Source organism: Pristiophorus japonicus, chromosome 14, assembly GCF_044704955.1.
Source record: "Pristiophorus japonicus isolate sPriJap1 chromosome 14, sPriJap1.hap1, whole genome shotgun sequence".
Classification (NCBI taxonomy): domain Eukaryota; kingdom Metazoa; phylum Chordata; class Chondrichthyes; family Pristiophoridae; genus Pristiophorus; species Pristiophorus japonicus.
In genome coordinates this window covers 119487560-119503613 of record NC_091990.1, presented here as the reverse complement: position 1 = coordinate 119503613, position 16054 = coordinate 119487560, and the positions used below count along the sequence as shown (strand labels likewise).

The 16054-nt window shown below is 42.5% G+C and overlaps 2 protein-coding genes across 3 annotated transcripts in view; both read right to left on the bottom strand.

The window, feature by feature from the left end:
- Positions 1–2238, bottom strand: part of tcp11l1 (t-complex 11, testis-specific-like 1) — a 42922-nt gene extending 40684 nt beyond the window's left edge. Inside the window, exon 1 of the mRNA XM_070899558.1 lies at positions 2032–2238. The gene's annotated coding sequence lies outside the window, so the exon portion shown is untranslated. The remainder of the gene's footprint in view (positions 1–2031) is intronic.
- Positions 2239–6677: 4439 nt separating this feature from the next.
- Positions 6678–16054, bottom strand: part of depdc7a (DEP domain containing 7, paralog a) — a 52990-nt gene continuing 43613 nt past the window's right edge. For both annotated transcript variants that reach the window (XM_070898603.1, XM_070898604.1), the window contains exons 6-9: positions 12639–12781; positions 12274–12399; positions 10440–10518; positions 6678–6967 (exon numbers count right to left, since the gene is read on the bottom strand). In XM_070898603.1, coding sequence (XP_070754704.1) covers positions 6759–6967; positions 10440–10518; positions 12274–12399; positions 12639–12781 — 557 coding nt within the window. In that variant the 3' untranslated portion in view covers positions 6678–6758. The remainder of the gene's footprint in view (positions 6968–10439; positions 10519–12273; positions 12400–12638; positions 12782–16054) is intronic.

Genomic DNA, 16054 nt, shown 5'->3' with positions numbered 1-16054 from the left:
TTTAGTTACAATCAAACCATTGCTGGCAACACTCCATATCAGATGGAGGACCGAGAAATAACGCATAATGTACGAACTTTGTACTTTTAGCACATTCATTCAGGATCTTTTCCAGACCATGCAATGTGAGCGCGACCATGGGCCACCCTCGTGTTCTTCAACCTTTCTTCCCGAACCATAGATAACATTTACTTTTTGTTGTTTGTATAGAGTTATGCAATTTTATAAATGGCCATGTTTAATAGCCACTCATTTATTTATATTTACACATGTTGCAAATTCATATATTATAAATTTGTTATGAATATACATGCTCCTTATATGCAACACATATATATATATATATATATATATTGATATATACTCTTTATATATGTATTATATCCATATTATAAATATATATTTATATATATCTGCTCCTTATATTCAATATTATATGCACTATTTACATGATGAATATATGTGTGCCATGTTATAAATATATATTTGCTCCTTATATACATTACATGGGTACATATATACTTTGTACATATTTATTTTATATACTCTGGTATATTTTATATTTTTGTGGTGTGGTCCTTATATCCAATAGTATATATGTGCAATAAATATATGTATATAAATACGCTCTTTACATACATTATATATATATATATGTGTGCATTATAAATGCACACATATATATATAATGTATGTAAAGAGCATAAATATAAAAAGGTACAGCAGAGAAGGAGGCCATTCAGCCCACTGTGCCTGTACTGGCTCTTTGGTGGAGCATTCCAATTAGTTCCCAGCTCTTTCCTTATAGCCCTGTAAATGTTTTGCTTCAAATATTTATCCAGTTCCCTTTTGAAAGTTACTATTGAATCTTCTTCCATCACACTTTGAACCAGTGTATTCCAGATAACTAAAACTCGCTGTGTAAAAAACATGTTTTCTTTGATCACCTCTGGTTCTTTTGCCAAAAACTTTGATTCTGTGCCCTCTAATCACCGACCCATCTGCCACTAGGAACAATTTCTCCTTATTTACTCTATAGTCATGATTTTGAACACCTCTATCAAACCTCCTCTGCTCAAAAGCGAATAAAAGGAAGGACCCAGTTCCCCTAGCAGAGAGGTCAATTACCAGTGGGCATAAAATTAAAGGAATTAGTAGAAGGATTAGAGGGGAGATGAGGAGAACTTTTTTCATACAGAGGGTGATGAGGGTCTGGAACTCACTGCCTGAAAGGATGATAAGAGGCAGAAACGCTCATGACGTTTAAAAAGTACTAGGAGTGCTGTAACCTACAAAGGTACAGACCAAAAGCTGGAAAGTAGGATTAGGCTGGATAGCTCTTGGTCGGCCAGCACGGACACAATGGGCCGAATGGCCTCCTTCTGTGCTGTAATTTTCTATGATTCTAGTCAAACACGATTTGCTTTTAACACATCCGTGCTGACTTCCATTTATTAGCCAATACTTTTCCAAATGCCAATTAATTGTGTCTCGGATTATTGTCTCTAAAACTTTCCCCATCACCGACATTAGGCTAACTGGCTTATAGTTTCTGGGTTTATCCCCCTCTATTTTTAATTATATATAATATACATGTTGTATTGTATATAATTATACATTGTAATTGTTTTATATGCATGCTGGGTTTTGTATTACATATAGTATACATGTTGTATTATGTATAATTAGCATACTTATGTAATTTGTTATATAGTATCTAATTTTCATAATGTATATAATGTACATATAATTTACATGCTGTAATGTATATAATTTACATATAATTGACATGCAGTGTATATAATTAATGCGTTGTATTGTTTAATTTACATATTGTATATAATTTGCATGTTTTATTATATATAATTTACATGCTGCATTATATATAATTAAAATGTATTGTATTGTATATAATTTACCTCTTTTGTATACAATTTACATGCATTGTATATAATTATCATTATATGATTTATAATGTACACGCTACATTATGTGTCAGCTGGGACACGCGGCGGGAGCCCGGAGCCTCACCCAGTGACGGTGCTGCGTCGCCCGGCGTCTGCCAACAGCGGGTCCGGTCCCGGGCCACAGGCCGCTCCCTCACTCTCCCTCTCCCGGTGTCCCGGCTCTCTCGCACTCCGCCCCCGGGGAAAGGCGGCCGTCTCCCTGTTCCCAACAATGAGAGCAGAAAATACCACCGACCGACCGACCGTTTATTTACGGAAGCGACATCACCGACTGGAGTACTTCCGGTCCCGAGGTGTTGTGGGAATTGTAGTTTTGGCAGGCCCGCGACTCCATGACGTTAGCTGACCTGTCAATCACAGCAGACTAGAATAGCTCAGACAGAAAGACTTGCATTTATATAGCGCCTTTCACGACCGCCCAAAGCCTTTTACAGTCAATGGAGTACTTTCGGAGTGTAGTCACTGTTGTAATCTGGGAAACATGGCACCCAACTTGTGCACAGCAAGATCCCACAACCAGCAATGTGAAAACGACCAGATAATCTCTTGAATAAATATTGACCAGGACACTCGAGGGAACTCGTCGAAATAGCACCAAGGGATACGTTCACTAGAGAGGGTAGACGGGGCCCTTGGTTTAACGGCTCAGCTGAAAGATGGCAATACTTCCGCTCCACTGCAAGCCTAGAATTTCGTGCTCGTAGGGTGGGCCTTGAACCCACAACCTTGAGTAAGAGGCGAGAGTGCTACCCACAGAGCCACAGCTGACACTCAGCGTTGGACCCATCAAATCTGCGCTGCCTTTATTTTTGCACATGAGCTACCGTAGTCTTTAACCAACAGCAATTTTTTTTAAAAAAAGCAGCTCCAAGTCTGAAATATAGAAACATAGAAACATAGAAAATAGGTGCAGGAGCAGGCCATTCAGCCCTTCTAGCCTGCACCGCCATTCAATGAGTTCATGGCTGAACATGAAACTTCAGTACCCCCTTCCTGCTTTCTCGCCATAACCCTTGATCCCCCGAGTAGTAAGGACTTCATCTAACTCCCTTTTGAATATATTTAGTGAATTGGCCTCAACTACTTTCTGTGGTAGAGAATTCCACAGGTTCACCACTCTCTGGGTGAAGAAGTTTCTCCTCATCTCGGTCCTAAATGGCTTACCCCTTATCCTCAGACTGTGACCCCTGGTTCTGGACTTCCCCAACATTGGGAACATTCTTTCTGCATCTAACCTGTCTAAACCCGTCAGAATTTTAAACGTTTCTATGAGGTCCCCTCTCATTCTTCTGAACTCCAGTGAATACAATCCCAATTGATCCAATCTTTCTTGATAGGTCAGTCCCGCCATCCCGGGAATCAGTCTGGTGAACCTTCGCTGCACTCCCTCAATAGCAAGAATGTCCTTCCTCAAGTTAGGAGACCAAAACGGAACACAATACTCCAGGTGTGGCCTCACCAAGGCCCTGTACAACTGTAGCAACACCTCCCTGCCCCTGTATTCAAATCCCCTCGCTATGAAGGCCAACATGCCATTTGCTTTCTTAACCGCCTGCTATACCTGCATGCCAACCTTCAATGACTGATGTACCATGACACCCAGGTCTCGTTGCACCTTCCCTTTTCCTAATCTGTCACCATTCAGATAATAGTCTGTCTCTCTGTTTTTACCACCAAAGTGGATAACCTCACATTTATCCACATTATACTTCATCTGCCATGCATTTGCCCACTCACCTAACCTATCCAAGTCACTCTGCAGCCTAATAGCATCCTCCTCGCAGCTCACACTGCCACCCAACTTAGTATCATCCGCAAATTTGGAGATACTGCATTTAATCCCCTCGTCTAAATCATTAATGTACAATGTAAACAGCTGGGGCCCCAGCACAGAACCTTGCGGCACTCCACTAGTCACTGCCTGCCATTCTGAAAAGTACCCGTTTACTCCTACTCTGCTTCCTGTCTGACAACCAGTTCTCAATCCACGTCAGCACACTACCCCCAATCCCATGTGCTTTAACTTTGCACATTAATCTCTTGTGTGGGACCTTGTCGAAAGCCTTCTGAAAGTCCAAATATACCACATCAACTGGTTCTCCCTTGTCCACTTTACTGGAAACATCCTCAAAAAATTCCAGAAGATTTGTCAAGCATGATTTCCCTTTCACAAATCCATGCTGACTTGGACCTATCATGTCACCATTTTCCAGATGCACTGCTATGACATCCTTAATAATTGATTCCATCACTTTACCCACTACTGAGGTCAGGCTGACCGGTCTATAATTCCCTGTTTTCTCTCTCCCTCCTTTTTTAAAAAGTGGGGTTACATTGGCTACCCTCCACTCCATAGGAACTGATCCAGAGTCAATGGAATGTTGGAAAATGACTGTCAATGCATCCGCTATTTCCAAGGCCACCTCCTTAAGTACTCTAGGATGCAGTCCATCAGGCCCTGGGGATTTATCGGCCTTCAATCCCATCAATTTTCCCAACACAATTTCCCGACTAATAAAGATTTCCCTCAGTTCCTCTTCCTTACTAGACCCTCTGACCCCTTTTATATCCGGAAGGTTGTTTGTATCCTCCTTAGTGAATACCGAACCAAAGTACTTATTCAATTGATCCGCCATTTCTTTGTTCCCCGTTATGACTTCCCCTGATTCTGACTGCAGGGGACCTACGTTTGTCTTCACCAACCTTTTTCTCTTTACAAGTACTGGAAATGTACAACTAAAGAATAACTACAACACCTTACACATCCTCAGGACATCCCCAAGCACGTCAAGCCCCATGAATTACCTTCAACTCAGCTGCTCTTGTGGGCGAATATGCAATTGAAAGCAAAATGTTGGCCAAGATACCAAAGTCGATCTCCCTTACTTTTCTTCAAATTAGTGCAATGGAATATTTCAATTCCACCTGCAGTCATATGTCATTTGACTCATTGACAGGGATTTTTTTTTTTGAGGGTTTTAAAAAGTACAACCTTAAAATGAACATAAGGCATAAAGAATAACACAAACAAAAAAAAGAAAATCATCCCCAGCTGTAAAGGATTATCTGAGATTCTGTTATGTGAACTCATCAGATGATCAACAGAATATAGACCCAAAATTTAAATTACAAATGTCTATCTATCTAGAATATATTAAATAGTCAATGTGTACACACAGATCCTATCTACAAAACTATTCCTACAGCCAACTTTTCTCTCAAATTCCAAAGTGTACATTTATAATTGCTTATGTAAAATTGTCATGTACTTACAGCCTCCCATCAGTGGCGGCACTGTAGAGCCTCAGCCTCTACTGCAGCAAAACCTCAACCAACCTCTACTACTTTGCTTCCCAAATTGCTGTAAGTTTTACTATTTAAGTAAATAATATGGAATAAAGTAAGATTTATACAGTGCCTTTCATAACTTCAGGACATTCGAAGGTACTGCGCAGCCATTGAAGTACTTTGAGTTGTTATCACTTGTAATGTAGAAAAACGCAGCAGCCAATTTGCCAACAGCAAAATCCTACAAATAGGACAAATGCCCAATTAAACTGTTTTAGTGAGGTTGGTTACAGGATAAATATTGGGCAGGACACCAGAAGTCTTTTGCTCTTAAAATAGTGAAATGGCTTCTTTTACATCCACCCGAGAGCAGACATTTAACGTCTCATCCGAAAGACGGCACCTCAGGCAGTGCAGCACTCCCTCAGTACTGCACAGGAGTATCAGCCTGCATTACATGCTCAAATCTTTGGCGTGAGGCTGGACCCCCATAAACTTCTGACTCAGAGGCAAGTTTGAACCACTAAATCAAAGCAGTCGCATAAAACTAAGGACAAAATGTACAGCTTTGAAATGGGGACTGAATTATGTCTTTGTATCCTGGTCCAATTATTGTTCACTGACTTAACACCTTGGTACCTAAAGACCACACTTGGTCTCAACTCATGAAATATCAAGGCAGAGCAACTATATTAACATACCTGCATTGGACATGTACATCCTGCCCACAAACCTTACTGCCTGTTGTCAGAACTTTTGGTTACACTTTTCAACACTTACTATTGTAACTTGTAATGTCAATAATCCCCATTCAATTTGGTTGTATCAACTGTCAATGTAATTGCAGGCTCTGGCCATTAGGCAGCTCTGTGGAGCAAATATTTGAAGTCACTCTGCAGCCATCTTGAATGTTTAAAAAAATTTGCATCCATCAACATACTAGTCAAAAGTGCCAGTGACTCAGTGGGTAGCACCCTCACCCGAGTCAGAAGGCTGTGGGTTCCAGAGACTTGAACACACAATTCTAGGCTGGCACCAGAGTGCAGTACCAAGGGAGTGCTGCACTGTCAGAGGTGCCATCTTTCCAATAAGACACTAAACGGAGGCCCCCCCCGCTGCATGAATTTCAGATCCAGCATGTCTTCGATCAGCTTTAGGTTTCTTGTCCTGCAGTTGCAGGTCGTACTTTGACTTAATCAGCGATTGCTGAAAATGTTGACTCAACAGCACACGCCAGATCTGCTTCGCACCCAAAAACCAGGACACACACACACACACACAAAACTCAGTTATTTCACAGTGAACTACTTTGAACAGCAGTGACCTAAATAGGAGCAAATAGGTAAAGAAACACCGAGATTACCTTGAGAATAGAAATTCGAACGTTTATTCATTGCAATCTTATATAAAATCTTCAATAAACTTAACAAAATTGTTTGACACTTAATTTACAGTAATACACATCAATACATAACTTTGTCACTGCAATTCAGCTCGATAAGATTAGACTTTCCTCAATGGATCGAAAAAATATTGAATAAATATGGCTGGATGACTCCTGTTGAATTGAGCGAGGACCTTCTTTTTCTCTTTGGCAGACAGCTTGGTGTTTTCATCGATAGTTTTGAGCAGCATTAAAAGTTCATCCCTGGTAGTCTTCCGCATGTTGCTTTCACACACGTCTCGAGGTAGTCTTTCACAGAAAGTGTGTCCTGAGGAGAAACAGGCAAGATGTTACAGGAGATGCCACAACATAGGGGGAGGGGGTTCTCTCCAGTTAAGTTCAGGTGAGCTTCCAAAAAAAAAAATTTTTTTTTTTTTTATTATATATTTTATTTTTCAGAATTCTGTACCCAACCGATACATTCATAAAGTTCTCCGTCAAGGTTTATGAGGTTGATTCCTGAGATGAAGGGGCTGCCTTAAGATAGGTTGAGCCTATACTCATTGGAGTTTAGAAGAATAAGGAGATGATCTTATTGAAACATACAAGATTCTGAGGGGGTTTGACAGGGTAGATGCAGGGAGGATGTTTCCCCGTGGGGGTAATCTAGAACTAGGGGGCATAGTTTCAAAATAAAGGGGTCACACATTTAAAATGGAGATGAGGAGAAATTTTTTCTGAGGGTTATGAATCTTTGGAGAGCTGTGGAAGCTGGGTCATTGAATATATTTAGGGTAGAGATGGACAGATTTTTGAATGATAGGAGGGTCAAGGGTTATGGGGAGCAGGCAAGGACGTTGAGTTGAGGCCAAGATCAGATCAGCCATGATCATATTGAATGGCAGAGCAGGCTTGAGGGACCAAATGGCCTATTCCTGCTCCTATTTCTTCCCAAATCTCAAACTTGTGGATTTTATCACAAGACTGAAGTTGGCAGAAACCAGGAGTGCCCCTAAAGCACTTTATTGCCAATCACAGCATCTGTGTGGCAGCTCCCGATGTTTACACTGGAAAGCTGTTTCCCTTACTACCCTCCCCCCCCACGGCAGAATCATAGACCCATGATAAAAAAGGTCGATGTGCAATTCCATCGTTAGCACATCATTCCCAATCTGTCACGCTCCTAACTACAACAAAAAGCCAATGTGAAAGTACCTTTAAGGGATTGGATTTTTGACATTTGGACAAGTGAGGATAAGTTTAGCTGCTTTTACATTGTTCCTGATGCACACACACCTCACCATGCTAAAACTGTTGGCCACTGAAAAATAAATTAACGCTCACCGATGCCAGCATTTGCAAAACTCAAAACAACTTGACGCCATTTGCAAGATATTTTGAAAGCTGGATTTTGCAAGCAGATTTCTAAGTTTGGAAAGTTATAGACTCAGTCAGCATACAATCTTCCCTCCAATTCTGCAAGAGCAGTCTCAAGTATAACCATTGGTCATTCTAGCCTAGAATGTAGGCAGCAACGTAGAGTTTACATTTATGCTCCTCAGACCAAAACCCCTGCCCTATTTTTTTCTGTTTTTTCCTCTTTCCCACAGCAGCTGTTGATTCTGCCATCTCCATTTACACCCTATATAGACTCATCTTTTGTTTAACTTGCCCCATCATCTCATTTTATATAATATAAAATACTATCTCCTTTTGCCTTGCACCATCATCCCTTTTGTCTCTTAATCTCTTCTGCCTTCCACCCTATCACAGACCTTCCCTTTTGTTCTTTCCCTGCCCCTACACTTGCTTAAAAACCTGTTACATCTCTAACTTTTTCCAGTGCCGACAAAAGGTCATCGACCTGAAATGTTAACTGTTTCTCTCTCCACAGATGCTGCCTTACCTGCTGAGTATTTCCAGCATTTTGTTTTTATTACACATTTTGTTACACTGGCTTTGATCTAAAAAACTTCCAACATTGTTTGCATTGTACCATAGATTCACCAGAATGATTAGAGTCCACAGCACAGAAACAGGCCATTTGGCCCAACTGGTCTGTGCCAGTGTTAATGCTCCACACGGACCTCTCCCCAGCCTTCTTCATCTTGCACCATCAGCAGATCCTTCTATTAATTTCTCAGTCATGTGCTTATCTAGCATCCCCTTAAATGCATCAGTGCTATTTGCCTCAACTACTCCTCGTGACAGCGAGTTCCACATTCTCACCACTCTTCAGGTGTTTCTCCTGAATTCCCGATTGGCGACTACCATATATTTATGGCCTCTAGTTTTGGTCTCCCGCACAAGTGGAAACATGCTCTGTATCTATCCCATCAAATACCTTCATAATTTTAAACCCTCTTTAGATCATCCCTCAGTCTTCTATCGGGACTAAAAGGGTTAAATTATGAAGACACGTTGAAAAGACTACACTTGCATTCCTTCCAGTATAGAAGATGATCAATGAGTGATCTAATGAAGGCGATAATGATTAAAGGAGTTGATGGGGTAGACAGAGAAACTATTCCTCGCAGGCCAATATCCACAGCATCGAGGCATTGATAATGCTCAACCAGCTCCGGTGGATGGGCCACATTGTCAGCATGCCCGATACAAGACTCCTGAAGCAAGTGCTCTACACTGAGCTCCACAGCAAGCGAGCCCCAGCAGGGCAGAGAAAACGTTTCAAGGACACCCGCAAAGCCTCCCAGAAAAAATGTAACATCCCCACCGACTCTTGGGAATCCCTGACCCAAGATCGCTCAAAGTGAAGGAGAAGCATCCGAGAAGGCGCTGAATACCTCGAGTCTCTTCACCACGAGCACAAGGTAGCCAAGCACAAACAGCGGAACGAGCGTACAACAAATCAAGCACCCCACCCACCCGTCCCTCCAACCACCATCAGCCCCACCGGTGACAGAGACTGTAGGTCTCATCGGTCTCAGTCACTTCGAACTCATTTTAGTGTGGAAGCAAGTCATCCTCGACTCCAGGAGACTGCCCAAGGAGAACATTTCCTCCAGCACAAAGGTGGCATAACCTTAAAATTAGAGCTGGGCTGTTCCGGAGTGATGTCAGAAAGCACTTCTTCACACACAGGGCAGTGGAAATCTAAAACTCTCTCCCTCAATGTTCCTAGTCATTTGTTTTGGTGCACTGCCCCTTTAACAGGCTGCGTGGCAGCTTTAAAATTCCGTGTATGCGCATTTTTTTAATTTAAAAGCCGACTGATCGGCTGCGCGGTGCCCTGAGAGCACTGAGTGACCACGCAGCTTAAAGGGAACGTCGCTCTTCACCACCACCCCCACTTTTTCCCCCCCACCCAAAAGAAACGCTGAGGCTGGGGATCAACTGGAACTTTCAAAACTGGGATCGATAGATTCATGTCAGGCAAGGGTATCAAGGGTTGGGGAACCAAGGTAGGTGGAGTTAAGATACAGGTCAGCCATGATCTAATTGAATGGCGCAACAGGCTGGAGGGGCTGAATGGCCTCCTCCTGTCCCTAGGTTTTAGGATGCATTTACATTGCATGTTTAGCATTAGTGCTGCCATTTCAGAAACCCATCTAACTCAAATAGAAAGAGCAGAGATTCTACTCCATAAGCATTTTAAATCAACTGTTGGGAGATCACAGTCTATACACCTGTGAACAGCTCTCCTGGAGAAGACAAGACAAGACCCTGGCTTGAACTGGTTGCAGTAAGAGTATGACTTTAGTGTTGATGGTAATCACACGTATTATTACTTCACAAGAGGCAGGGTGAAAGTTACTCATCCTATTTCATTGTCCCCTTACCTGTATCGAGGTCTGGATCGCCACCGTGCTGAATGAGCATCAGCTTTTCACTCACCATTTTGTGCAACGCCGCTGGGACCTGATAGAAATTTTAAACTGGTTATTCAAATCACTCGTCAAAATTACTACACATCGCATTTCCATTTCTAAATACTTCCGCATTTCTGAATACAGCAGTAAGAACTTTCTGCGTCTTTGCACCATGATATCTCCAGTGGCTTCTCCAAGTCAGGAGGCGAGAGTGTACTACCACTCAGGCACGGCCGACATCACCTGGGCCAGGTATCAGCAGACCTCCAGCACCTGTACACCCATAATCCAGCATGGAGTTAATATCTTTAGCAGGGCGAGAGAGCGAGACTTGCATTTATATCACACCTTTCTCAACCACCGGATGTCTCAAAGCGCTTTACAGCCAATTAAGTACTTTAGGAATGTAGTTACTGTGGGAAACGCGGCAGCCAATTTGTGCACAGCAAGTTCCCACAAACAGCAGTGTGATAATAACCAGATAATCTGTTTATTGTTATGTTGGTTGAGGGATAAATATTGGCCCAGGACACCAGGGATAACTGCCCTGTTCCTCTTCGAAATAGTGCCATGGGATCTTTTACATCCACCTGGAAGAGCTGACGTTTAACGTCTCATCTGAAAGACAGCACCTCAGACAGTGCTGCACCCCCCCCCCCCCCAGCACTGCACAGGAGTGTCAGCCTAGTCCTAGGAGGGGAAACGAGTGGGTAGGTGGACAACAGCTGGGTGCAAATTCCACATTTCTACCCAGAAACTCATGCTTCGCATTTCCCCTATTGGTTGTAATCACATTTGACATACACTCCACAGCTACCACCCACTCTACTTTTAACTTGGTCATTTAAGTCAAATTGTTCATTTCAATTGGGGTCGTGCGCTTGTGCTGTTTTGACTAAATTTGACTTACTGAATAATTTGAATCTTTGAAGCAAAAAAAACTTGGAGTTAAGAGACAGAAGTGTATATATCGAAAATAAGTTACTTCCACATCTCTGCAAATTGCAGCTAATTAGTCCCTTCCCTTTTAGTGTTCACCTACAGCTTTGGCATTACTGCGTTCCAGGCCTTAAAATCCCTTTGCCTTGCACTCTGGTGTGTAAAGCATACTACTGGGATGAGAGCACTGCCCAATGAGATTGCATAGAATGGGCCTATACTCTATGGAGTTTAGATGAATGAGAGGTGATCTCATTGAAACATCTAAAATTCTCAGGAGGGCTTGACAGGATAGATGCTGAGATGCTCCTCAAATTCTGCCCTCGAGCATCCCTGATTATAATCACTCAACTATCAGTGGCCGTGCCTTCTGTTGCCTGGGCCCCAAGCTCTGGACCTCCCTACCTAAGCCTCTCCACCTCTCTTTCCTCCTTTAAGATGCTTGTTAAAACCTGCCTCATTTGCTGTAATTTCTTATGCGGCTCGGTGTCAAATGTGTGTCCTACAACACCCGAAGTGCACCTTGGGACATTTTACTACGTTAAAGGTGCCATATAAATACAAGTTGTTATTGTTTTCCCTGGCTGGAGAGTAGAGAACCAGGGGTCACAGATGGATAAGGGGTCGGCCATTTAGGACAGGGACGAGAAGAAATTTCTTCAGAGGGTGGTGAATATTTGGAATTCTCTATCCGAGAGCTGGAGGCTCAGTCATTAAGTATATTCAAGACGGACATTGATAGATATTTGGACACAAAGGGAATCGAGGGATATGGAGATTGTGCTGGAACATGGAGTTGATGTAGAAGATCAGCTACGAGAGGCCAAATGGCCAACTCATGCTCCTAATTCTTATGCTCATGTACCTTGAACATATCTTTCTGATGATCAAGTAGGAACAAAACCAGGAGATCAGCTTTGCCTTTCGCAAGGTTCTTATTAAAAACGATGGCTTTACTGAAAGTCCTCTTCATCACAATTCTATTCTCGACCTAGAATAGGAAAACAAAGATAGATAACATTACTATCGAGGAGCACGCAGTTCTACTGCTCACCCATTTATAAAAATCGAAAAATGAACCTTTGTAAGCTCACTTCTACTGTTACAGAATGATCACGTCTGCTGTTAGATATTAGTAAAAAAGGTTCAAATTCAAAGCAAAAAATCTTAAAGTTTGAACAAGTCCATTATAAGCCAAGTGCGAATCGTTTGTGAAGGTCACGCACTCACCCCCTTCCGTAAGGCAATGGATGTGGGAAGTGCAGCAACAGCCATGAAATGCAACAACCTCCTCAGCTCTTCCCGATTCCTGGAATCCAGAAGCTTTAGACACAGCTGAGTGGCTTCCAGCGCCGGCTCAAACTTGCCATTTACTGCAAAAGGAAAGCAATGGTAAACAGCACATTAGAGTTAAAAATGGAACCACCACACTTTCATCACAACAAACTTATAAGCCAGCAAGTTAGCGTGAACAAGTCCTCGAGTTTGGTCTCCAATCTCTGCTAAAATCTGTGTCAAATGTGTATCTTATAACAGCCTGAGAAACACCTTGGGACATTTTACTATGTTAAAGGTGCTATATAAATACAAGTTTGTTGTTGTTTCCCCTGGCTGGAGAGTCGACAACTAGGGGTCATAGTCTCAGGATAATGGGTCAGCCATTTAGGACTGAGATGAGGAGAAATGTCTTCACTCAGAATATATTTAAGGTGGAGGTGGACAGATTTTTGAATAATAAGGGAGTCTGGGGTTATGGGGAGCGGGCAGAGAAGTGGAGTTGAGGCCAAGATCAGATCGGACATGATCTTATTGAATGGCGGAGCAGGCTGGAGGGGCCAAATGACTGACTCCTGCTCCTATTTTTTGTGTCTAAAATGATTTCCACCAGGAAGGCAGTATGGGCACCGTAATTGGCCTCTGCATCTGTAGGGCAGAAGCCATTCGGCCCCTCAAGCCTGTTCCACTGTTGAATTGCATCATGGCTGATCTGTATCTCAACTCCCATCTACCCACTTGGTTCCATATCCCTCGAAACACTTACCTAACAAAAATTTTCAACAGCCACAATAAGTAGTGCACGGCCGTAGAGATTGGAGAGAGATGGGGTGGGGTTTGGCTATTTATTCTCTTGGTGCCCCCACCTCCCACAATTGAATATTGTCTTGACACACCACCAAGGCTCCTCCGCAGAATACATGCGTGAATGGGGAAAGTACCAGAAGGATACCCAGTGATTTCTAGAGCCACAATTCAGTAAGGAACTGCTGCCTCCAGAAATTGAGTGAAATTGCTTTCTTCTTATGAGAATCCTGGAATTTAGCCATTTACTGCTAATATGGCGTAGGGTAGTGGTTAAGTTACTGGACTAGTAATCCAGAGGTTAAAAACAGAAAACGCTGAAAATACTCAGGTCAGGCAGCAGCTGTGGGGAGAGAAACAGAGTTAACTTTTCAGGTCAGGACCGACTAAGGGCCATCCATCGACCTGAATCGTTAACTTGGATTCTCTCTCTCTCTCTCTCCACAGATGCTGCCTGACGAGTGTTTCCAGTATTTTCTGCTTTTATTTCTGATTTCCAGCATCAGCAGTATTTTGCTTTTGTATTAGTAATCGAGAGATTTGGACTCATGATCTGGAGACACGAGTTTAAATCCCATCACAACAGCTGGGAAATTTAAAGTCAGTTAATAAAATAAATCTGTAATGGTGACCATGACAATCTGGTTCACTAATGTCCTTTAGGGAAGGAAATCTGCTGCCCAATAAAACGGAGCATTTGTTTAGAGGCTGTTCTAGTGTAGAATTATCTCCCCTTTTCTTGAAGATTTAAAAAAAACTCAGTTTAAAACCTCAAACCCTAATTTTAAGAGGCATTTTCAAAAAGAACCATCGGTGTTTCAAATAAATCATTATACTAGTACATGCAGAAACCTCGCCAACGTTTGACCCCCTTTAAATATTTGTCAAGAGTGCCCTCTATTGGTTGAAAACATTTTATCTTCAGCGAACAGATTGTATTCGAATCCAACTTTTGTTCCTTGTTTAAAAATTGAACAAAGCATTAGTGTCAGGGAAGTGGCAACATTAATTAGAATGAAGGGAAACAATGCTGCACTATTGACGATCTTGGCTCCAGTCAAGTCAGAACTGAGATCGGCCTGGTTTCTGTGCTGTAAATTCTATGCAAATACTTTCAATAAGGAGAGAAGGAAAAGGGGGGGGGTGGGGAGGGAGGGAGGGAAAGGGAGGAGGGATGGGGTTATTCTTTTAAATTAGGAGACAATTGCAGCCATTGAAAAGAAACAAAACAAACAATGGTAACACTCAGAGCTTGTCTGGGTTGGGTTGCCATGAGGTGGGGGGCAGGGGAGGCTGCTGTAGAAGACTTGGATTTATATGGCACCTTTGACGACAATTGGACATCTCAAAGCACCTTACAGCCAATGAACTACTTTTGGAGTGTAGTCACTGTTGTAATATGAGAAACGCAGCAGCCAATTTACGCACAGCAAGCTCCCACAAACAGCAATGTGATTAAAAACAACAGATTATCTGGTCATTGAGGGGTAAAGGACACTAGGGATAACTCCCCCTGCTCTTCTTCGAAATAGTGCCATGGGATCTTTTATGTCTGAGAGGTCAGATGTTGAACGTCTCATCCAAAAGATGGCACCTCTGACAGTGCAGCACTCCCTCAGCACTGCACTGGGTGTTGATTGGGGGATAAATATTGGCCCAGGACACCAGGAATAACTCCCTTGCCTCAACAGGTTGCTGCAGTGCATCTTGTTTAGACTAAAGATCAGCCTGGCATCTGAAGTCGAGATATCTCCAAGATGACATGTCTGATGGAAACACTCAACCCTCCACATCCAGTTACCTAAACCAACTATATCTGCAGTACTCCAGGGCACTGTTGATGACTGGCCAGCCAGCCTGACTCACTAAATCACTCATCATCCCAGCCAATCTCATCCGCACCTTCCAAGTGGCCTCGACATCCCTCCTGAAGTTGGAGGCACAACCAAGGATTGTATTCTGTGCCCTTCTTTAGAAAATCTAGAATCTTTATAAAATACAGCTTTACTGATCCACTTTTAAGACGAATGCCCAGATCTCTACTCTTCCAACTCCTTTTAAAGCTTTAACATAGAGTGTGCCCTTGCCCCAGTTCTCAAAAGGCAGCACTTCATTTCTCCATGACCTGTCTATAACAACCGATCACAGTCCTTGTCTTTTAACCAGACGCCTCTAATTGGATGGTTGCCTATTTTACTTGAATTTTGAGGAAGCTGGTATACAGCTGAAGGGACTGCAACAAGTGTCCCACATACAGATTTTCAGAAGGTGCTGGATAAAAAGCTAGTTGCAGAAATTAGAGAAGGTAGCGACATGAAATGCCCAATAGACAGAAGGCAGAGAGTAGGTGGTTTTGGATGGTTAAAATACAAGTCACAGCATCCCAGGCATCACTACTGGAACCTCTTGCTTTCCATGTTTATGAACAGTTTAACCATGAGCAGAAGAGGAATATACAAGTCTATCAATAACAAAGTAGTGGTCATCTTACTGGACTAGTGACCCAGAGACCTGGGAGTAAAAGTTCACCTCCGCCCGAAACAGGGCGCACCTTCCGTTTTTTTAAA